General features: G+C 42.6%; 1 protein-coding gene across 1 annotated transcript in view; it reads left to right on the plus strand.

The window, feature by feature from the left end:
- The first annotated feature begins 4,412 nt into the window (after positions 1 to 4,412).
- The window catches only part of CCDC141 (coiled-coil domain containing 141), a 268,731-nt gene continuing 248,764 nt past the window's right edge, over positions 4,413 to 24,379 (plus strand). Inside the window, exon 1 of the mRNA XM_068247372.1 lies at positions 4,413 to 4,514. Within this exon, the coding sequence (XP_068103473.1) occupies positions 4,413 to 4,514 (102 nt within the window). The remainder of the gene's footprint in view (positions 4,515 to 24,379) is intronic.

The raw sequence follows: 24,379 nt of genomic DNA on the forward strand, positions 1-24,379 counted from the left end.
ATGGGAAAATATAAACTGCAGACATTCTTACACTGTTAATGGCAGGGTTCTCAAACTTGACACAGTTGGTCACTGGGTGTCTGGTATTAATATTCAGAAAAGTGTGTGGAGCCTAAAAAAGCCAATCAATATTCACCTGTTGATTTTCAAGGGGAATATTAAAATTGCTGCCATTCTTGCACTGTTAATGGCACAAGCCTTAAACCTGGTACAGCTGGTCATTGAGTCACTGGATTTCAAGTTCAGAAAAGGTGGCGGGCCACAACAGCCAATCAGATTTGTTTTTATTGATGCCTGATCCCAAGGACCCGAAAGCTCACAAACTTGGTCATTGAGTGACTGTGTGTCCAAGTTACAAAAAATTGGAATTTCACTGGGAAAATATAAACTGCAGGCCTTCTTACACTGTTCATGGCAGGGTTCTCAAACTTTGCCCAGATGGTCAATGGGCGACTGATATTAATATTCAGGGAAGTGGGTGGAGCCTTTAATAGCCAATGAAAATTCACCTGTTGATTTTTAAGGGGAATATTTAAATTGCTTCCATTTTTACACTGTTAGTAGCAGATGCCTCAACCCTGTTACAGTTGGTCACTGGGTGACTGGGGTTCAAATGCAGGAGAGGGGGTGGAGCTACAAACAGCCAATCTGATTTGTTTAATTTTTATGGGAATATACAAATTATTGATGCCAACGCTCACAAACTTGGTCATTGAGTATTTGTATGTTAGGGTTAGAAAAAGTGGGAGGAGCCAACACTAGCCAAATACATACCCGAGCAATGCCGGGTTATCAGCTAGTCTCTTATATAATTCGATCAGAGAGAGATTTGTCTTTTGGTCGAATCTGCCCATCATTGCTAGATGTATGGCTACCTTTAGCCATAGACTCTGAACAAGAAAGAAGGTAAGATGTTTGACTGACGTTTGACTGGATTTGCTGCATGCTTGTTTCAGGTGTGTGATTCAGGCACTAATAATGCATTAAAGATCAGCAGGACAGCTAGGCTATGTGTATTGTTTAAAAGAAAATAAATATGGCAGCCTATTTATTCCTCCCACTTAAAGGGAATCTGAAGTGAAAATAAACTTATGATATAATGAATTGTGTGTGTAGTTCAGTTAAGAAATAGAACATTAGTAGCAAAGAACAGAGGGGAGATTCACTAAACTGCATTAGTGCGTAGTGCTTGAGCGCTATACACTTTACGCACGAGCTATTCACTTTACGTGCGTTAAGTATGTGCATAATTTTTTACGTGGGCTAATGCTGGTGTATGGTCGGTAGCGCGTGGCATTTACTTTACGAGCACAAGTGTGCGCACGTAACGTATTTTGTGCGTAATTGTATTAGTTGGCATTCACTAATATATTTCAGGTGTTCCTGGCCTATATAAGCATTGCACTGCTGTAGCAGCAACAGAACAGCTTGAGACTGGTCAAGTAAGTGTGTGTATTTGTATATTTCCTTTCTGTTTGTGTGGCAATTAAGTGGTGTTGGGGCCCCTTCTCAGCTGTGGGCCCAACAGCATTTTGTTGTTTTTTAGTGTTGTGCAATGTGTGTGCTGTGAATGTATACTGTACTGTGATCTTTGTTGAAATAGTTATTTATTTATTTATTTATTGTGAATGGACATGGCCAATCCTTTCTGATAGTTAACTGTGGTGATTGTGAGCAATTGTTTTGTGTTAAAATCATCAACACTCATCCATCAAATGAGTGTTGTCTACTCATGCACGTAATTCAGTGCAGTTACGCCATATTACCACACGCTAAGTAACATATGCGCGGTATAGCGTAATGCTCCTATTGCGCACGCTTTGCATTATTTTTTACGAATGTAACTTTTCTGTGTGCGTATTCGGTAACGGCGCAATACACGCACAGAAAAGTTACATCCATTAAAAAAAAAAAAAAAATGCAGTTTAGTGAATCAACCCCATTGTCTCATATTGTTTCCAGTAAAGGGAGAGTTAAGAAGCTTCAGTTGTTTATGCAAAAGAGCTTCTCTGAGCTCTCTGACCCAACTTGGGTCGGAGACAGTCCTATCTTCTGAAGCACTTATACATCAAAGAAACAGTTAGACACAGCTTCAGATACGGTTTTACTGCAGGGGAGTTCAAAGGTTCATTAGCTCAACCTTGTTTCATCATTTAAAATACAGTGTTTGGTTTGTACATTTTATTAATTTATTATTGGTATTAAATACCAATATTTTGTTAAATACCAATATTTTACTTTAGCTGAGCCCAAGCCTATTCTCACACAAAACCCTTCCCCTGACATCTAACCTTAATGTCCCCCACTCGCACAAACACCCTCCCTGCCGCTTAACCCTTACCACCACCCCTGCACAAACCCCCATCCAATCTTCATGATGGGAAATGTAATATCGGGATTCAGAGCCTACTAGGGGGCTGTTTCCATTTTCGAATCAGATGTGGCAACCGAGCTGATCCAAGTTCACGTCCGATTTTCTTTAAAGGGACACTTAAGCCAGAAAAAAAAGAGTTTTACTCATCTGGGGCATTTACTAGCCCCCTGCAGCAGTCCTGTGCCCTCGCAGCCACTCACTAACCCTCTGATCCCCCGCTGCCAGCTAGTTTCGTTTTTGCCGACAGGCCCATCAAGACTGGCCATGCATAGCTTCCTCCGCATTCCCGACTGCAATTAGCACTATTGCTGGCCGCAACGCGTAGAAAAATACGCGTTGCCGTGTTACCAACGCATAGATATGTGGCAATGCGTATTTTTGTGCGCTTTGCGGTCCGCAATAGCGCTAATTTCAGTCGGGAATGCGGAGGAAGCTACACCTGGCCAGTCCTATCGGCAAAAATGAAAATAGCTGGCAGCGGGGGACCAGAGGGTTAGTTAGTGGCTGCGAGGGCACAGGACTGCTGCAGGGGGCTGGAAGAAGCCCCAGGTGAGTAAAACTCATTTTTTTTTCTGCCTTAAGTGTCCCTTTAAGTGTCGTGCACGGCTATGGAGATTTGGATGCGATGTCCAAAAAAAAAAAAAAACAGAAGCAGGCTATTGATTTTAATAGATGGAAGCACTTTGTTCACTGTTTTTATCAAACAGATACTCATATATATATATATATATATATATATATATATATATATATATATATATATATATATATATATATATATATATATATATATATATATATATATATATATATATATATATATATATATATATATATATATATATATATATATATATATATATATATATGTTAGCAGGTGAGGCTTGCAAAATGTGTCGCATTTGGAGTTGTCTTTTGTCATAATAAAGCTGTTTTGTTTTTTTTGTAGAAAAAAAAACATTTGTGTCTTCAGCTGGGAGGTAAGTCAACCACTACCTTCCCTTTTTAAACTGTTTTAATATTTAAACTACTGGCACCTTTGTTTTATCTACTATCACATTATTGTTTCAATAAGATGTGATTTCCTCCTAATTGTTCGTTTTACGCATTCATACAATATCCAAAATTTAAAAAAAAAGAGTTAGGATAGGTTCACAGTGGGACGTTATTGGTTTGCTTTATAAAGTCATAGAACGCAGTTTACCGCACTGCAATGTTAAGGCTGTGCAACGCTCACAGTGCGACATTAGCCTTGCATTCTAAATGTTTCCATTACCTCTAAACACACACAGAAACAGGGAATCATTGCCTGTATGCTTCACTGTATCTACTGTTTGTGATGTTAATGTGCGTTGCAACTTTTCTGTTGGGTTGCGTTGTAATTTTGCATTGAGACTTTAACATCACATCACCACGCAGTGTCCTACTGTGAATCTAGCCTTTAAGTCTCCAAGAGATTAAATAAGTCCAGCAATAATATCACACACAACCAAGTTCCAATAAGCTGAACGTCTTCTTTCTTTGCTTTTGCCTTTAACAGGAAGTTTAGATAGAAGAACACAAACAGGTGGGGATGGCGGAACAATCTATGCATTCACACAGAGAACACAGCTATGCCTGCATATGTTAAACCCCACAATGCTAATTATAACATTCTCACTGATAGGGACAGTGACAGCAAATTTAGCTCTTGTGACTGAAGTGTTTTTTTTCCATTGGCTCGTCCAGCATAAGAGAAGCCCAGGGACAGAGGACAGCCTCCACATCTCTGATAATAGTACAAGTGCACAGGCAGATCTGCACTCTGAAGTTAGGGGTGTGTCAGCTCTCAGGCAGCACGATGATAAACTCAATGGGACCATCTATTTTTATCCTCCTCTTCTTTGCCTCGGCTGGAGCTATCAAGGCAGCCTGAGCTTCTCTTCTCAATGATTTTAAATACCCTGGCTCATCGGTTCCATACGTGATTTCCTTGCAGAGAGGTTCCTTGAGGCCTTCATACATAGAACAGTATTAAGGTCTTGGATTTTGGGGCAACATGTCTGGCGGAAGCAGTCCAGCGGGGCAGCTGGGCACAACCACAATCAGTTCTGTTGCGATTCAAGTTGGGGAATGTAGGATAATTATCTCAGTACTCAAGGTAAGCCATTTGTACAACTCATGCTCATGGCTGTATGTTGTTCATGTTGTTCTACTAAAATTGAATTAAAAGTGTTGGAAAGTTTTACCAAAGTTGCCATAATACATTCTAACAGTGCCAGGCTATGTTCTATGCAGGCATGTGACCTTCACTTGTGAATTGTCACCCTGCACTTGTTGTGTCTGTAGTTTGAATGGACAAGGATAGCTTTATTTAATAGAGAAATACAGTAGCAATTTTTTAAAAGTAGACTGCAAGCTAATGTGAGTAGCTTTGCGTTTCAGTTCATTTTACGTTAGGTTCCTTATGTGATTCAGTGTGTTAATGTCTGACTGTACAGTATATATGTATGTATTTAAGTCAGGGGTGTAACAGTAGCTCCTGCAACCCCTGCCAGTGCAGGGGGTGGGACCCGGGAGCTGGGAGGGCCCGGTCCTGTATACAGCGGGACATTATACATTACCTGCTCCCGGCGGCGATACAGGTCATCTTCACTTCCTGTGCAGTTTACAACCAGCCAATCACCATGAGGCTTCCATTTCGGTCACATGACATGGAGGGGTGGAAACTGGTTGGGCCTGGTCCTGTACACAGCGGAACATTATACCTTACCTGCTTCCAGCGGTGATAAAGGCCATTTTTAATTCCTTTTCAGTTTTCAATTAGCCAATGACCATGTGGCTTTTGCCCCGGTCACATGACTTAGGATTGAAGCCGCATGGTGATTGGGGGGTTGCAGGGCACTTGCAAACTGAAGAAGAAGTGAAGAGGACCTGTATGCTCCTAGCGGCAGGTAATGTATAAAGCTCTGCTGATGCTATGAATTATGTACAGGACCGCCCCCTCAATGTAGTTACACCCCTTATGTAAGTTCAAGTATAGTGGAGCAGTACATGTTTATGTCTAGGGATGGTCAATGAGATCCAGATAACGTCAGCTTACATGCAAACGTAAAGCAGAGCAGACTTTCTGCAGTTTGGAACCGGGCCAATTAAATGCAATTTCCCAGCTTTTGATTGGCTCAACTCCAAGCTCCATACAGTTTGTATAAAATATACATTTGTGATGGAATTATTTGCATTTTATTGCCCATCTGTTATTTACAGCTGGTAGACAGGTAACTAAACACACTATATGCTGCATATGAGAAACATATTCTTAAAGGGACACTTAAGTCAAACAAAAAAAAATGAGTTTTTCTCACCTGGGGCTTCCAATAGCCCCCTGCAGCTGTCCGGTGCCCTCGCCGTCTCCCTCTGATCCTCCTGACCCCGCCGGCAGCCACTTCCTGTTTCGGTGACAGGAGCTGACAGGCTGGGGACGCGAGTGATTCTTCGCGTTCCTAGACACATTAGCACCCTCTATGCTGCTATATGGCATATGATATATGCTATAGCAGCATAGATTGCACTATTGTGGCCAGGAACGCGAAGAATCACTCGCGTCCCCAGCCTGTCAGCTCCTGTCACCGAAACAGGAAGTGGCTGCCGGCGGGGTCAGGAGGATCAGAGGGAGACGGCGAGGGCACCGGACAGCTGCAGGGGGCTATTGGAAGCCCCAGGTGAGAAAAACTCATTTTTTTGGTTTGACTTAAGTGTCCCTTTAACGCGCAGAAAAATATTGTATCAATCATGTGGTCCTGATAGCCCCTCCCCACAGCACAGCCATCCTAAGAGTCTCTGCGCTCTCATGTTGCTTTTTCCTGCAGTAGAGCAACACAGAATGGACAAGGCCCCTCCTCCGGCCTGCTGATTGGATAGTTTGGAGAAGCAGCACAACAATGAGTTGTAATATTCTCTTCCCTCGTATACTAGAGTCTTTTTCTCCAGATGCAATAAAAATGGTGCACACCTCTCTACACCATTTCTACTATCGACTTTCCTGGGTGCCCAAATTTCCAGGGGCCCTTTTATTACGTATGCGAAGAATTATCCTTCTCATGGCATCATGGATCCTTCTAATGGCATTGCTCATGTGGCTATAGGGAGAGTGTTCCAGATGGACTGGGAATGAGCATTCTGCTGTAGGTTGTGGATAAAGAGATGAAGATCTATGAAATGGTGCAGCAGATAACTGCCCTAATTCATTTTAAAATAATAGTCTACTAAATACATACAAATACTGTTCCTGAGACTTTATCAGTAATGACTTAAGATGGCCATACACTTACAGATTTGCAGCAGATTCGACCATCAGATAGATTTCTGTCAGATGCCCGTCAAGTCGGAATCTGACAGGAATCTATCTGATGTGTGCCACACACTAGGAACAGATTTCCAACAGATTTCAGAATGAAATCTATTGGAAATCAATCTAAATGGATTATTGGGCCATTCGATCCAATGCAACTGTATGGGCCATCGATCTGCTGGCAGCAGCAGATCGACCTAGATTTTCCATCCTGTCAGATCAATCAAATCGATAGAAATCGATTGAAATCGGCCACAACTCGTTCGATCGGCCAATTGATCGGCAATCGATTTCTAATCAATCGACGGCCGAAATCGACCAGTGTATGGGCCCCTTTATTTTTCCCCATTATTCGTGTGGAGTTCTATGGAACTTTGTAACCATATCACCTCTGGTGGTGGTATGTAAAGTTTGGTTGTAGTATACAACTCAGATAAGAATAAATGTATTTTTGCAGCAGGTCACCATGCCAACCAACACGCTTGCGTATAATTACATGTATAATAACCTTCAATATCTTGAAGAAGAACCTCTTTCAATTTGTTAGCATTCTGCTTCCTTCCTGGTTTTGTTGATTGTTCAGAGTGCCATGGCGTGGCTTGTGAAACTGGTACACTGAAGGCACCTGTCAACTGGGCACCAATTCATTTGGTTACCTTGAATGAGAGATATCAGTCCTGATGCTGATAAGGAAATGTGAAACATTTCAGAGGTGAAGAAGGTCAGAGGAGTTTAGAGCCAGGGTCAGGTTGAGGTTAGGTAAAAGTATTGGATTAGGATATGGTTACCAGTACAACGAGAAATATAGGATTACTGTTAAGGTCCATACCCAGAATGTGATTTTTGCAGTGACTTTTCCGGGATGGGCGATCATTTTGTGTAACATCGTTAACCTCCCTGGCGGTACGCAGTTTTAGAGGCTGCGTCCGCAGGACGATTTAAAAAAAAATAAAACTTGCGCTATATGCTTAAGCTAGCACTTCGTTAGCTAATGTCTCCTAAGCCCCCGGCACCCAACTAAACCCCCCGATCGCCGTCGGAAATATTTACCCCTCCGCGATCCCGCGATAGTTTCACGATCCAGCTTCACTCGTCGCTATGGTGATGATCGGACATGACGTCATGCGCAGTACCGATCCTCCCCATAGCGAAGCCTGGAGCTGATTGGGAGGCTGCGCCATCGCGGGATACCTGGGGGTACGTATTAGGGCGGTAATCGGGGGCGATCGGTGGGGACCGGAGGGACTTTGAGGACATAATTAGCTAGCGAAGTGCTAGCTTAAGCACATAGCGCAAGTTTTATTTGAAAAAATCCTAACGGGGCCATGTGATCCCCTGCGGCGGCTAGCCCGACCCTAGGTCGGGCTTACCGCCAGGGAGGTTAAACTAAATTTTTTGCGATATACAGTGTTTGGAATTGTCTTGTCGGATCATTAAACTACAATCGTTCAGATCCCCATTGACTGCCACAGACATTTTACTGAAATAGTTTAAACAATCACTTAAAGGGGCACTATGGCGAAAATTTGTAAAATTTAAAATATGTGCAAACATAAACAAATAAGAAGTACGTTTTTTCAAGAGTAAAATGAGCCATGAATTACTTTTCTCCTATGTTACTGTCACTTACAGTAATCAGTAGAAATCTGACAGAAGCTACAGGTTTTGGACTAGTGCATATCTTCATAGGGGATTCTCAGCAAGGCTTTTATTCTTTTTAAAGATATTCCTCAAAAAAGGATTTAAACAATGATGCTGGCCAACTTCCCTGCTCCCTACACAGTGTTTTGGCAGTTGTACAGAGCAACTGCCATTCACTAAGTGCTTTTGAAAACAAATATATCCTTGAGAATCCCCTATAAAGAGATTGATTAATCAAAAACCTGTCACTTCTGTCAGATTTGTACAACCTACTGTAAGTGACAGCAACATAGGAGAAAAGTAATTTATGGCTCATTTTACTCTGAAAAAATGTACTTCCTATTTGTATATGTTTGCACATATTTTAAATTTTACAGTTTTTCGCTGTACCCCTTTAAACGATCATTTACGCCGTCATTACCGCTGTATTGAAGATGGATCTGGGAACAATCCCTGGTCTCCATCAATCACCGAACCGTCTTCACTTGGGTACTTAGCTTTAGGCACCGTTGTTTGGCAGGGCAAGAAATAATATCAACTGCCTACTTAAAATTTTCACACAAATTGGTTTATTTATTAAAGGAATACTATCGATTTAACATGTTTTTTTAACCTGGGATTGAGAGAGTTCCTGAAGTGCTGGTAAATAACGATGTATACAATTCACTTGCTTATCTCTTTTGTTTACTGTATCAAATTCCTTTCACTGTAAACTAACAGCAGTGTGCGCTAATCTGATGGCAGCGTGAGCCATGAGGGGAGGGGGAATTCCCTCACAGTGCATCTGTGTGTAAGAGAGAAAGTCCTGAGTTCTGTGTCTCTGAGTGAAGCGTCTGAAGAGAGCAGAGGAAATGTAACTTGTTATAAACATTTGTAATAGTGACACCACAGCTTTTCTTTTTTCTTTTTCTTTTTTGCTTTCAGAGCAAAATACTCTGTAGTCTGATATGCAAAAAAGAACAACACTGGCTGTGCATTGAAGCAGACATCTCTTTTGAGAATAATTTGTCCCAATAGAGCTAAATCCTACACATAATGAATTAAAGCTTTTGCCTCTGATATTTAACATCAAAAGTAGAAAAATCTTTACACAGCTACTTAGACAGTATGTGTACATTGTCATTTTAGAACACTTGGTTTGATAGTGCTCCTTTAAATAAAATTCCTGTAAGATATTGTACCATGCATATTCATTAGTGCTTTACTGAACACCTGATTCAGTAATACTATCTGAAATGTATCTCATGTGTGAACTGGTCTGACGTGAGCATGAGGGTCCCTTCTAAGCTCTACTAGCAGAGCACCCCATCTACTGTAGCTACTAAGAAGCAGAGAGAGACCCCCTTAACTCTATTTACCAGATCACTTCAGCCATCAACAGTGGACAGTTGGTGAGTCCTCACAAAGCACCCACTGCTGGTGGCACAGGGGCTGACAGATGTTGGCCCAGTGTAGTGCCCAGTTATGAAGTATGTAGTACTTGGGAAGAAAACACAAAGACAATGGGAGCCCAAATGGTGGCGTATGTCATGAAAAGAGGAATGTTTAAAAAGGGGGGGTTCGACAAAGGAATACTCACAATACTCAGGTATATCAGCAATCCTGGAGGCGGTCGCTCTCTTGAAAAAAACCCATACACTCTAGACCCATGGGGTGGTGGAATTTCACCTTGGGTTAGGTGTGTGGGACTCCCCTCACTGAGAAGCAGGGGGAGTAAGGTACAACAGGAGGTAAAGAGGCGCCTAGTCGGTGTATAAAACACTTTAAAAACAATAAAATTTGAAAGGAGGAGGTGGCTTACCTCAGACGACAAATCACTTTGCATAAAGAAGTTTAAATGATAATAAAGCACAGGCAACGCGTTTCATGTGATCTAGCCCACTTCCTCAGGCCAAATAAAGTGCCGCTCTGTCTATAAAGCCGCGCCACTCCAGTTGTACCTGTTGTACTAGTATTGAAGTGGCAATAGTTTTCTAATGTTATCTGATAGCCCAATAATGTAACTAATAGATATGCATTCATAAACAGGGTAATGTCTGCATGGTTCTAACTGTGAGGTCTGTGCAAAAGCTTATCATATGTTTTAATTTACACATTAAAAATCTGTTGTGATACAGGAGCTGCTCTTAGTAGACACAGTACACGCCACTCAGGTATACATTAGCAATGTGTCTTTATAGTTCTCGTCCTCTATGGCGTCCCTGCAAGCTCAAGCTTGGTCCTGATAAGGGATACTATTGGTGTGTATGTGTGCACTTTTAGACCCAGAGAGCATGTGTATTACTTCCCTCTTTCTGACTACAAGAGTAGCAGTACCAGTATACAGGCCAGATATGGATTTATCACCTTCAGCTGTAGCTGAGGATCTTGCCTATTTATGAAAACAACTTTTTGTTGCTGGGCAACTCTAATGGGGCCACTTTTAGTTATAGTGGCACTTAACCTCAAGGGACCGCTACAGCAAAACATTTGGATATTCTGCGAGCTTTGTAGTCATTCATGTAATAGAAAATAATAGAATGCAGTGAATTTTTTTCTGGTTTTGTATTCAGGAACACTTTTTGTGTTCAGAATGCCACCCCCAAGCATTCTGAGAGACCAGATATTATTTGCACTGGCTTCAGAACCCTCAGTAAACAAACACTCCGCAGAGATCACCTGGCAGGACTAAAAATGTTGCCCTTTGGGATAACTTTCAGAGTGTAAAACAGGGAGAGGAAAAAAGTTACAATGTGCAAACACTGACTAAATAATTTATAAAGTAATATTGTAAAAAAAAAATTATTTATGACATTATTATAGCTACAGTTCTGCTTTAAAATACCATATGAAAAATGCTTAAAGGACAACTGTAGCGAGAGGTATATGGAGACTGCCATATTCATTCCTCCTTAAGCAATACCAGTTGCCTGGCAGTCCTGCTGATCTCTTTGGCTCCAGCATTGTCTGAATAACACCAGAAATGAGCATGTAGCTAAACTTGTCAGTTCCGGCGTTAATGTTGGAAACACCTGGTATGCTGCATGCTTGTTCAGGGTCTATGGCTAAAAGTATTAGAGACAGATGGTCAGCAGGGCGGCCAGGCAACTGGTATTGCACAAAAGGAAAAAAAACATGGCAGCCTCCCTATACAATACAATACAATACAATAACATTTCTATAGCGCTTTTCTCCCATAGGACTCAAAGCGCTTAGGCTCTCTCAGATCCAGTAATTAGTAGGATGAAGTATTCACACAACAAAAGTTATATTTCTGCAAATGCCAGACTGAACAGGTGGGTTTTCAGTCTGGATTTAAACACGTCCAGGGATGGGGCTGTCCTGATCTGTTGAGGTAAGGAGTTCCAAAACGTAGGGGCAGCATGACAGAAGGCTCTGGGACCAAAAGTTTCCAAGTGGACTCTGGGTATGACTAAATTATTAGAACCTGTGGATCTGAGAATGCGGGGATTGCTACGCAGCTGTAACATATCTTTCATGTATCCAGGGCCTAGATTATTCAGGGATTTAAATGTCAGTAGGCCGACCTTGAATAGGACCCTCCATTCTATAGGTAGCCAGTGAAGGGAATGCAGGACTGGCATTATGTGGCAGTGACGGGGTTGGTTGGTTAGCAGTCTGGCAGCAGTATTCTGTATCAGCTGTAGGCGGTACAAGACCTTTTTTGGAAGGCCAGTGTAGAGAGCATTGCAGTAGTCCAGTTGGGATGTGATGAAGGCGTGGACTAAGGTTGGCAGATCTTCTGGGGGTATGAGGTGCTTGATTTTTGCAATGTTCTTCAGGTGAAAATAGGATGATTTCACCACAGCAGAGATTTGAGTTCTGAAGTTTAAATCCCCATCAATTAGAACTCCCAGGCTACGCACATGATCAGAGCTGCGTAGATCCGTGCCTTCTATTCCCAGTGGTGAAGACTGCAAGTTAAGTTGTTTTGTTATCATGCTCTGCCCTCCAATCAGAAGGACTTCAGTTTTGTCTGCATTTAGTTTCAGCCAGTTGTCATTCATCCATTGCTGTAGTTCACGTAAGCAGGCGTTTATAGTTAGAGTTGGGTCTGTCACACCAGGCTTGAAGGAAAGATATAGTTGGGTGTCGTCTGCATAGCAGTGGTATGTCAGGCCATGTTTTTGGATTAGTTTTCCCAACGGTAGCATGTAAATCGTGAAAAGCAGGGGAGAGAGGATTGAGCCCTGGGGCACCCCATACTTAAGTGTTACAGGGGTGGACAGGAAGGGCCCCATAGACACTTTGTGGGTTCTGCCACTCAAGAAGGATTGGAACCACTGGAACCCCAGAAGTACTATGCCATCAATGCCGCAGTATTCCTGTAGCCTGTTTATCAAGTTGTCCTTTAATAAGTACAATTTTTAGGGATACACAATTCTTGCTTAGAACTGAACTAAGGATATCTGCCTCGACAGAGAACCCTTAAATTAAACCTAAGATGGGGGGATATAAAACATTTATACACACCTGGGGCTTCCTCCAGCCCCCTCTGGCCTGATCACTCCCACAGGCGCAGAACGCTCCCGGCCACGGGAGCAAGACAAGGGAGCGCGGACAGCTTAACTGCACCTGCGCCAACTGAATGACTTACTGGTGCCAGTAACGGAGGCTGCTGTCAGCGGAGGAAGGCAGCAAGGGAGCAATCAAGCCAGATCGGCAGTGGGTGGGGCCTGCACCCCGAAGGGGCTGTACGATCTGTCAGGACCTTAGGATCCGGTGACTGGTACCCTAAAAGGGGGAATTTGATTGTGTATTATCTACTCCATGTTAATGACTATCATTGAAGTTCTGAGAGCGCAACTTTTACACCCTAAGGTTAGGCACCACCAGGGAAGTTGTAGGGTTATGCAGCACCAAGGGGTTCCTTTTGGAACTGTTTGGCACCACCAGGGGGGTTTAGGGTTAGGCACCACCAGGGAGGATCAGTTAGTGTTAGGCGTATAGAGTGTTAGGATAAGGTTAGATTATAGTAAGATATCGGTAAAGCTAGCCAATATTTTTCTTTTGGAATTAACTAGTAGAATACTGATAATTTTGCTGAAAATATTACTAGCAGCTATCTCTGGCATCCTTTTAACTGGGGCCCTTTTTACATATACGCTTCTCTGTATCCATCCATAAACATAGAAAATGAACATATATTTGCCAAAATAAAGGCTCCTCTAGTGATGTGCATTAAAATTCAAATATTAACCTTGTTAAAATGTTTATAGATTACAGAGGCAGAACCAAGGTGCTAAAACATTGCTAAAAAATTGCCTTTCAAGAGGGCCTCTCTCTACCCCATCTTAAAGTAGAGCAGCAGTAGACTAATACCTGCTTCAGTAGCAACAGGTCCTCTTGTCTCCTTTCAATGCAGCCTGTCATTGTACAGCAGCACTCCTCCGAAGGCCCCCGCTGTCACTTGATGCGCTTTTGTGAGCCAGCAGAGGAATGCTGCTGCATGCTGACAGGCTGCAGAAGAGGAGACAGGAGGACCTCGTGCCAATGTTGCAGGTACTAGTCTTTTGCTCTGCTATTGGATGGGGGAGAGAGAGGTGGACCCCCCTCTCCCCACTGACTGTCCCTTATTTACAATGCTAAATTTATCAGAGATTCCAACATCTTTATTGCTGGCAAGGTGAATCACTATTTTTTTTCGCTGTAACATGAGCAGGAACATCACATAATCTCCTTGAGTGCTCTGGGAAAGAAAGACACATGACATCATAGCCTACATCACTGTGAGGCTGGGGTTAAAAGTAGGTATCCCCGAATGATGTATTGTAGTTCCTTACATTTAATTCATGCTAAGAGAAGAAGCATATTTTATACCTCAAGACTTCATATTTTATAACCCCAGCAAAATATTAAGAGAATAGTTGTCAGTGTTGTGTGAAATGACCGTTTCTGCTGTTCACAAGAGTCACGCTGAAGCACTTATCTGTACTTTGCTTCCTAATACTATCGGAAGATCAGAAAGGCTAATGACAGAATGGAGATGACACCAACCAAACCAGCACTAATTTACTCAGAGTGGCCTTCAAGTGTGTATAATCGGATCAAAAGGACAGGACACTCAGTATGTCTACCGCTAGAAGGACCTAATATAGTGGATGAAAAATCCAGAATTCTAGACAATAAATACACCAAGCCTTGCATGTCATCCAAAACCATTGTTATGCCTAGTACACACAATGAGATTTGCTGTCAGATCGATTATTTCCAAAATGTTTGTTCTGATTTCCGATCGATTTTCCATAGAGGAGATAATCGATCTGGCAGGAAATCTGCCAGAAAATCTCATTGTGTGTACCTAGCATTAGGTCAACCTCTGAACCACAAAAAGCAACAAAAAAAAGCATAGTGCATGCAATACAACAAGTTCATTAAAGCGCAATGAAACCCACCAATTCTTCTTTGCTGTAAAACATTATTTACAGCATATTATATACTACCAGCAATTTTTTTTACTAGAACAGCATTCAAAGGGTTAAACACAGGACAGAAAGCTCCCTGCCTGGATGCATCCGAACTGGAGATAATGTTATCTTGTGTTTACTTAATTGTATCAAGTGAGGAATGTAAACAAACACTTCTCTGACACTTCAGATTCTCCTGAACTCAGACAGACAGTCAGAAAGCATTTCTGCTTATATTTCAAGATGAAAAAAAAAACATATATTTATTGAATATTATGTCAGGGTTTTATACCGCTTTAAGATTCATAAAAATCTACTTACAAATTGGTAACAAGTGTTCTCCATAGACAATACCAGGGTTTCTCAACTCAGTCCTCAATCAACCCCAACAGTGCAGGTTTTGTGGAAATCCACAGACTTAATTTAGTTAAGATACAAGTAGTTAAAGAGAGCCCGAGGGGGGCTCAAAAAATGAAAAAAAAAAGTAGGCTACCCGATCCGGAGCGGATCAGTTAGCTGAAAAAAATTGCCGCTCCCTGCTGGTTCCGTGGGCCCTAGTAGCCCACTTTCACTTCCGTGACCTCTAGGTCACGATGCTGCACTTAGAGACAGTGTGTCTCTCATAGTATGCAAAGAGGCAGGGAGCGGCAGGAGGCGTGGCCAGAGAGAGAGAGAGCTGCCCAATGGCAGCTCAGGAAACCCTGCAGGAACGCCCCTGGCAGGCATTCTGAACAGGGAATTCCTCTCCCCTGTGTTTACCTCTGAGTTAGTGACAAATCTTGTTGCTAAACTCGGGGGGCTATAGCGCAGCGGTGGGGGGGAAGAGAGCGGCGGTTGGGGGACACAGAGCCATGTCATTAGGCAGAGAACATGCTTCTGTGTCCCATCTGCCCCCCGAAGATGCACCTCGGGTTCTCTCTGTAAAGTGACCCTGAGATGGGGGTTTAGGCATAAAATAAATGTACCTGGGGCTTCCTCCAGCCCCCTCCGGCCTGATCGCTCCCAGGGCATCCTCTTCTGCCTCACTCCGTTCGTCTGCAATTAGCCTCGGAAAGTTCTCTGGTTTGGGGCCTCTGCAATACTGCTGCGGCGACGAGAGCGAGACAGGGGAGCTGGACTGCGCATGCGTCCACTGATGGATTTTCTGGGGCCAGTACCGGGCAAACGGAGAGCCAGGAGAGGACGCCGTGGGAGTGATTAGGCCACTTGGCTTATATGCGAGTCAGTAGAGAAAAACAGATGGTGAAGCAGATTTTGTTATTGGCAGAGGAGTGTAAGGATCATGCACTAGTGATCCTGCTCTTACCAGCTTGCACCCTGCTGTGTCCTTGTACCTCTTCCCCTGCAACATGGTGTGCAGAGTGTGCTGCTCAAGACTAACTGTGTTTATGGTCAGTAATATATAACCTTTTTTTTAAAATTCTTCAAATATGTATCAATTTTGCCATAAAAATATTGTGTATCGATTTGCCCAAAAAAATTTCATTATTTTATATAGAATTACTTCCTTCATTCTATTTTTATCAACTCATATAAGCTTTGTGTCGTTTATAGTTTATAGTGGGAAGGTTTTAAGATTAGAGTGTGTGTGTATGGAGGGAACCAGGGGGGTTTGTGTGAGAGGGGGACAGTTAGGGTTAGGCATCAGGAAGGGTCTATGCGTGGTGGGGACAGTTAGGGTTAGGCATCAGAAAGGGTGCTTGTGTGGGAGGTGTAGGTTAGGGATAGGCGTCAGGGAGGGTCTTTGTGCGGGGGTGGGGGGTGGTAGTTAGGGTTAGGTTTTAGAAAGAATGTTTATGGGGGGGTAGCTAGGGTTAGGTATCAGGGTCAGAGGGTTCTGCGTGAAAATAGGCTTAGGTTTAGCTATAGTAAAATATTGGTATTTAAAGCAGTCTAACACCCAGCATTTCAACTTTGCTTTAAAAGATTGCTTAGAAACTATTATGGCAGATTTTTTTTTTAAGCAGAAATTCACTGAATGGGTTAAACATGACATTTTAGTTTTGCATTTAACTAGAAATCCGCATCCATGCTGAGGTTTAGATACAAATGTATCTTTGTTTGGAATGCAAATAGACCTCTGAAAAGCCTGTCTGGGAAGCCCTCTGTGCTCTCTAATGCTGGGAATACACGGGTCGATCCAGCAGCCGATTAGTCGCCGGATCGACTCCCGCCGTGTCCCCTATCTATCGTCCGCGCGTGTGCGCGGATCGATTACCGCTCGTCCCCGCCGGCGCTCCTTATCAGCTGCTCGATTCCCTTCTATTGTCCACCGGCGGGGGTCGAGCAGTGTGAACGGACCAGCTGAATATTATCAGCTGGCCGATCAGCTGCTCGATACACGGTACAGAAACGTACCCTGTATCCCCAGCACCAGTGAGGTGTTTGTTTATTTACATTGTAAATAGATACATTTGTATCTAAACCTCAGCACGGACGCGGATTTCTAGTTAAATGCAACACTAAAATGTCATGTTTAACCCATTCAGTGAATTTCTGCTAAAAAAAAAATCTGGCATAATAGTTTCTAAGCTGTAAGCAATCTTTTAAAGCAAAGTTGAAATGCTGGGTGTTAGACCACTTTAATACCGACATTTTACTATCGTTTTTGCACTTTAGCAGTAATATTATTAAATTCTAATATTTTACTATCGGAATTACTGGGCACCCAATTTTTCTACTTTTATAGATAAGCTTCTGTTCAGCAGGCTCATTATGAAACACAGACTAGAATCTGTTTTATTTGACCCTAATGTAAATCTCCTATACAAGTAATGAAAGCTTTGATAGTATTCTGGTCTATTCTGGGACTCGTGTCTGGAAATGTTTACAATGGTAAAAAAACTGTCTAGGCCTCACTACAGGAGACCCATGCTGCAAACAGCTGCAACAAGACATGGCCAGAGAGGCAAAAGCTATTTTTAAGATGCTACGGGATGGTTTCAAAGCAGGATTTCCTTGCTATATATATCCATATGTTGAAAGCACCATAAATCGAAACTGAATAAGTGACAATACTTTCAAAAAAAGAGTGCAAATCATGCAATTTTCACTTAAAAAATGTATCTTGCCTAATTTATAATTTAGAAGCCACCAAACTACGTACACCTTAGGGGTATAATAGGTTTGTTGAAACGGTTTTGGATTTGAAGTAGATTTGAAGGCACGAAGAAATGCTCTGCTTAGAAGGTGTTGATTGACTGACTCTCAACGCAGAGTAAAAAAGGTTTCTAATTTTCAATGACGGTGAGACTGACTTTACTAGAAGCAAAAATATGGGGGTCTATTCTCTAATGCCTGGTAAGATTTATATGCACAAACAGTACACGTAAATTTTATCTGGAGTTATACAAACTACGTAATGCTTGATAGGTTCTTTGTGTAACTTCCGTTATACACGTAATACGTGCGTTGCTTGTATAGGGGTTGGTTCACACGGGCTTTCCTCAGCATCACGCTTCTCTGCAAACGGACAAAGAAGCATTTGGCATCGGTTCCCATCGCTTGGCCGTCCCAACATTTTGATGGAAGCACCAAACAGTCGATCGAGTGCAAATTTTACACCTAACAATGGGAAAAGTCAGTCATTTTGAAGGATATCTTAGTCCTAAACATATCCTGAAATTGACGCCATGTGTTAGCATGGGGAGTTGTGCATAGGCTTACCGCAACTCCCGTGGCCCGGCGCCAGCCTTTCGTTTGCCCGTTATTCTCCTTGTTTTAAGGGTCCTGATTGGCACAGGCGGTGCACTGTGACCAAGACATGCTACACTGTGCATTCGCAGTATGTCTGCCAGGTACTTCTTGGCGTGGGATTGCGCACATAAAGCACATAGGATCGCCAGCGAGGGCAGCGTAGTATGTTCAGATCAGAGGGTGCCAACTGTGCTGACTAGCTTGCTGGCTGTGTCTGTTTGGCAGTTGTTGCAGGAGATTGCTACAGAGTTCCTCCTGCTATCCTGCTATGTGCAGCTAGCTTCTCCTGCAGAAATATGGATATTACTAGGCAGCCTGTTGTTGTGCACTGCTCATTAAAACATGCACATTATATTTCATACATTTGTAGACACACAGATAAGGTACTGTAAACATAGGGGGGGTTGGAAGGGGGGAGTTAGGATGGGGGAGTTAAAAAAACAAAACCAGTGAGTGCAGATAACCGTTAAAGAGAAACCATGACCAAGAATTACACTTCATCCCAGTCAGTAGCTGATGCCCTCTTTTACATGAGAAATCTATTCCTTTTCACAAACGGATCATCAGGGGGCTCTGTATGACTGATATTGTGGTGAAACCCCTCCCACAAGAAACTCTGAGGACCATGGTCCTGGCAATTTCCTATCTGTGAACCTTGTTGCATTGTGGGAAATAGCTGTTTACAGTTGTTTCCAACTGCTAAAAAAGCAAGCAGCAGCTGCATCACCTGACAGCAGTAAAAATGTCACCATGTAATTAATGTCAGAATGTAAATCAGAGATTTAAAATATTTTACAATTGGCAAACACTGACTAAATCATTTATACATAATTATTGTAAAAATGGAGCACTTTTTTATTACATTATTTTCACTGGTGTTTCTCTTAAAGGATTTCTGGAATGAAATAAAATGTTCAAACCACTTCTATCTATCCATACATTCTACCAGGTCTATCTATCCATACATTTTAAATAGAATACAAAAAATAAAATTAATCCCTTTCAACATCCTTCCCCATTACCAAAAAATCATTTATTTAAAAAAACAACAACCACGAAACAGTGTATAAAAAGTACATAAATAGTTGCCTTAAGGATTCAGCTTTTCTAGTATGTGTGTCAGGGTATGTTACTATTCTGTTAGCAAATAAGGGCTTGTAATTATTGAGCAGGTACGAAAAGCCCAAAACAGAAAAAATACACCTTTATTTCCAAATAATATATTGTCACCATACATTGTACTAGGAACATAATATAAATGTTGTGATAGCCAGGACTAACGGGCAAATAAAATGAGTGGGTTTATTTATAGTAGCATTGCTTATTTTAAAACTATAGGGCATGGAATTTGAGAAATAGTGTATTTTTTTCTTGTTCTTCCCTATAAAATGCATAGAAAATAAAATTACTGAAAATAAGTATTTCTAAAAAAAAAAAAATATATATAGATCATTCAGGTGTGAGAAGCAGTGATAAAGTTATGGCGAAATCAATGGGAGGAGCGCTGACAGGTAAAAATGGCTCTTGGCACTTAGGGTAAAATGGCATGTAGGCTGAAGTGGTTAAAATGACCGTGGGACAAATCATATATATATTGCAAAAGCACTGACTACTGCTCATTAGTCTGTCAGGGTCATTCAGGAACCTTCCTATTCCCCATTCTGTCACTTTTAATATTCAACTGCCTGTACTGTCGACTTCTCTAAGCGAGAAGAGCCTGTTGTTGTGCACAAGCACATGCACACTGGGCATACAAGAGTTCCAAACTGTGCATGCCCAGTGTAAAAGAAGGTGCTCTTGCATAAAGGAAAGAGGACATGCACAAGCATTTCCTTCCACTGGCATGCACAGTATGGAACCGCACATGCCCAGCTCAACTGTGCTTGTTCACAGCCCTGGTGAATATTTGGGATGCATATTGTACTTATTTAGGTTGAAAAAAGACATACGTCCATCAAGCGGCAGTGCATAACAAACCTTTCCAAAACAAGGAATGGGAGGGAACTTTAAAGCATACATTTAATAAAGGCGCCTGGTGAAAAAAGCATTAGATAATGCATTGCCGATAGTAGAATATCAGTTATTTTGCCAACATTTTACTGTCCCCGATTCACACTCTGGAACCTAAAGGGGCCCATACACTTATACTATTTCCCGCCGATATACAGCAGATTCGATCACTGATCAAATATGCTGTGAAATTGTTGCGCAAACGTTGACTGAACTATCGATTTCCATCCAAAATCGATCGTTCCTGTTGATCTGTCCGCGCAGAAGATTTCACTAGATCGCCGGCAGGTCGGGAATGCGTCGATAGCGGCGTTCGAATGTCCAATGACCGACGCTAGCGGCAATACATTACCTGATCCGGCCGGCGCGTATCCTGCTGTCCCCAATGTTCCTTCTCCGCTGGGCTCCAGCAGGCTTCACTTCTTCCTGGAAGTTTAAACAGTAGAGCGCCCTACTGTACTGTTTAAACTTCCCTGGACAGGAAGTAAAGTGAAGTTGGAGCCCAGAGCGGAGAAGAAGACAGTGGAGACCGGGGGACTCGCGCCGGCCGGATCAGGTAATGTATGCAGGGGGGGCGGCGGCATCTCCACAGATTGTGAATTGGTTTCATAGTGAAATCGATTTAAAATCTGTTTGCAGTGTAGGCAGCCAATAGATCCCTCTTTGATCAGATTCGATCACAGAGGGATCTATCTGCTGGTCGATCTGGTGGCAATCGACCAGTGTATGGCAGCCCTTACTGACTATCTGGTATGGACAGAAAAGGGAGAAGTGCAGCTGGGCTCTGGAGAAACTCACAGTTGCAACCCGCAGCCATAGCCAGTGACATTAACGCTCCCCTGCCAGGCTAAGGGCAAGCCCAGTTGCAGGAAGCTGCAGCCAATAACTGTAGCCGGGGCTATTACTGCTCCCCCGCCGTGCACTATTACCACTGCTGTAAACTCAGAACCACATTGGGGCGCTCAAAACTCCTAGTGCGTCTCACACTCTTTTTACCTGCTTCACCCTGAAGCTGAGCTTTTGCAGTAAGTGCTTTGCTCCACTTCGGAGTTGCTTTACGCAGATCCTGGGAATCATCAAGTTATACAGTATTTATTTGCACAGCAACGGGTGTGTGTAGGAGTGTAAGGTTCCCCTAGTATCTCCAGGTTCCAGGGATCAACTTACTCAATGGAATAAAAGTCAGCAGACAGATGTTGCTAGCAGAGCAGGATCATCCACCAGACAACCTAGGCAGGTGATTGAGGCCCAGTGGGCATTAAGGGGCCCACCTGCCACTTTCTTTGACCTTTCTCCACTTCAGATTACCAAAAGGACCACAAGGGGGCCCAAAATCTACTACTTTGCATAGGGCCCCATTACATGTTAATCCATCTCTGGTTGCTGGCAACCAGTGGAGAGTTTGTAGAAGTGGGAAGATGTGTGAGCAGGGGGAAAATTCCCTTCAAGTCTAGCTGCAGCATTCTGCAATAACTGTAGGGGTGCAGACTTTTTTTCTGGTGACCATGACTAGGACAATGCAGTAATCCATTTAGGAAGATACAAATATACAAATCTGTTTAGGTATATCTTTGGGTGGTGCGACAATGGGTGATTGGACTAATGCTGGGAATACACGTTAAGTTTTTACTTTAGATAGATGGGTTCGATAGATAAATTCCAACCTGTTGGATCTGGTCGATTCTACTTTCGTTTCGATTCTCCTCATTCAAGTGAATGTAATTGATAAGAAAAGATAAGGAATCGAGAGGAGAATCGAGCAGTGAATCGAGAGTAGAATCGAACGAAAGCGAAAACGACGGCAAAAACGAACGCAAAAACGCATCGTGTATTCCCAGCATTAGACTGCAGACTCTCATGTAAAGTGCTATATTTGATGTCCCACAGAAAGCTCACCTTCTCCAACACTCTAGAGACATCAGAGATACACCTTATCAGCATTAAGCCATTCCTCATCTAGGCTCCTCTGTAGCTCTCACCAGGGGAGCAGACAGTGAGGCACCTCTGAGGAAAGCTGGTATCATGCTTGCACCTCATGTGAGGTAGTTGTGTATTGTCTGTGGAAGGGAGAACAGCTCCAGGATCTGTGATGAGCCAGGAGAATCCCCCACTTGGTCAGGAACCAGAGAGGATTTGCTGAACTTAGTGTCCTGAGGCCCTGGACTGTGAACTGGTGTATTTCGCCTGCATCTGGTCGTGTAGACTTGTCGGACGTCTACTAGATGTTGGGATCTGTTGTGCACCTCTTGGACTTCTGCTATTTGGGAAGCTACGGAGACTTTGGGACTCTTTGGGCTCAATTCACATAGCGGTGCTAACCTAGTTAGCACGCCTAAAGGCTTTGGGCATGCTAACTAGGGTGCTAAGTAGTTAGCACGCACAAAGCTTCAAGAAATCGCGCGCAAAGTTATGCGCGCAAAAAGCTCTTTTAGGCGTGCTAAGGGGCTTTTCACAGGTGTGCTAACAGTTAGCACCGCTTTGTGAATCAAGCCCTTTGATGGGGGGACACCCCCACCCCATTACTTTGATGGGGGGAATCTGTGACACTCCTTTGTGGATTTGTCTAGTAATATTTTGAACTTTTTGTGTGAACTCTGTGCCCAATAAATGCCCCGCCAGTCAGTTTTTGTTTAACCACTTGAGGACCACAGTCTTTTCGCCCCTTAAGGACCAGAGCCTTTTTCTCCATTCAGACCACTGCAGCTTTCACGGTTTATTGCTCGGTCATACAACCTACCACCTAAAGGAATTTTACCTCCTTTTCTTGTCACTAATACAGCTTTCTTTTGGTGCTATTTGATTGCTGCTGCGAGTTTTACTTTTTATTATATTCATCAAAAAAGACATGAATTTTGTCAAAAAAATGACTTTTTTAACTTGCTGTGCTGACATTTTTCAAATAAAGTAAAATTTCCTATACGTTTGAGCGCGAAAGGTATTCTGCTACATGTCTTTGATTTTAAAAAAACCATTCAGTGTATATTTATTGGATTGGGTAAAAGTTATAGCGTTTACAAACTATGGTGCCAAAAGTGAATTTTCCCATTTTCAAGCATCTCTGACTTTTCTGCGCACCTGTCAGGTTTCATGAGGGGCTAAAATTCCAGGATAGTACAAATACCCCCCAAATGACCCCATTTTGGAAAGAAGACATCCCAAAGTATTCAGTGAGAGGCATGGTGAGTTCATAGAAGATTTTATTTTTTGTCACAAGTTAGCGGAAAATGACACTTTCTGACAACAAAAAAAAAAGTTTTCTTCTAACTTGCGACAAAAAAAATGAAATCTGCCACGGACTCCCTATGCTCCTCTCTGAATACCTTGAAGTGTCTACTTTCTAAAATGGGGTCATTTGTGGGGTGTGTTCACTGTCCTGGCATTTTGGGGGGTGCCTAATTGTAAGCACCCCTGTAAAGCCTAAAGATGCTCATTGGACTTTGGGCCCCTTAGCGCAGTTAGGCTGCAAAAAAGTGCCACACATGTGGTATTGCCGTACTCAGGAGAAGTAGTATAATGTGTTTTGGGGTGTATTTTTACACATACCCATGCTGGGTGGGAGAAATATCTCCGTAAATGACAATTGTTTTATTTTTTTTACACACAATTGTCTATTTATAGAGATATTTCTCCCACTCAGCATGGGTATGTGGAAAAATACACCCCAAAACACATTATACTACTTCTCCTGAGTACGGCGATACCACATGTGTGGCACTTTTTTGCACCCTAACTGCGCTAAGGGGCCCAAAGTCCAATGAGTACCTTTAGGATTTCACAGGTCATTTTGAGGCATTTGTTTTCTAGACTACTCCTCACGGTTTAGGGCCCCTAAAATGCCAGGGCAGTATAGGAACCCCACAAATTACCCCATTTTAGAAAGAAGACACCCCAAGGTATTCCGTTAGGAGGATGGTGAGTTCA

This window comes from Hyperolius riggenbachi, chromosome 7 (genome assembly GCF_040937935.1).
Source record: "Hyperolius riggenbachi isolate aHypRig1 chromosome 7, aHypRig1.pri, whole genome shotgun sequence".
In the NCBI taxonomy this organism is placed as follows: Eukaryota; Metazoa; Chordata; class Amphibia; order Anura; family Hyperoliidae; genus Hyperolius; species Hyperolius riggenbachi.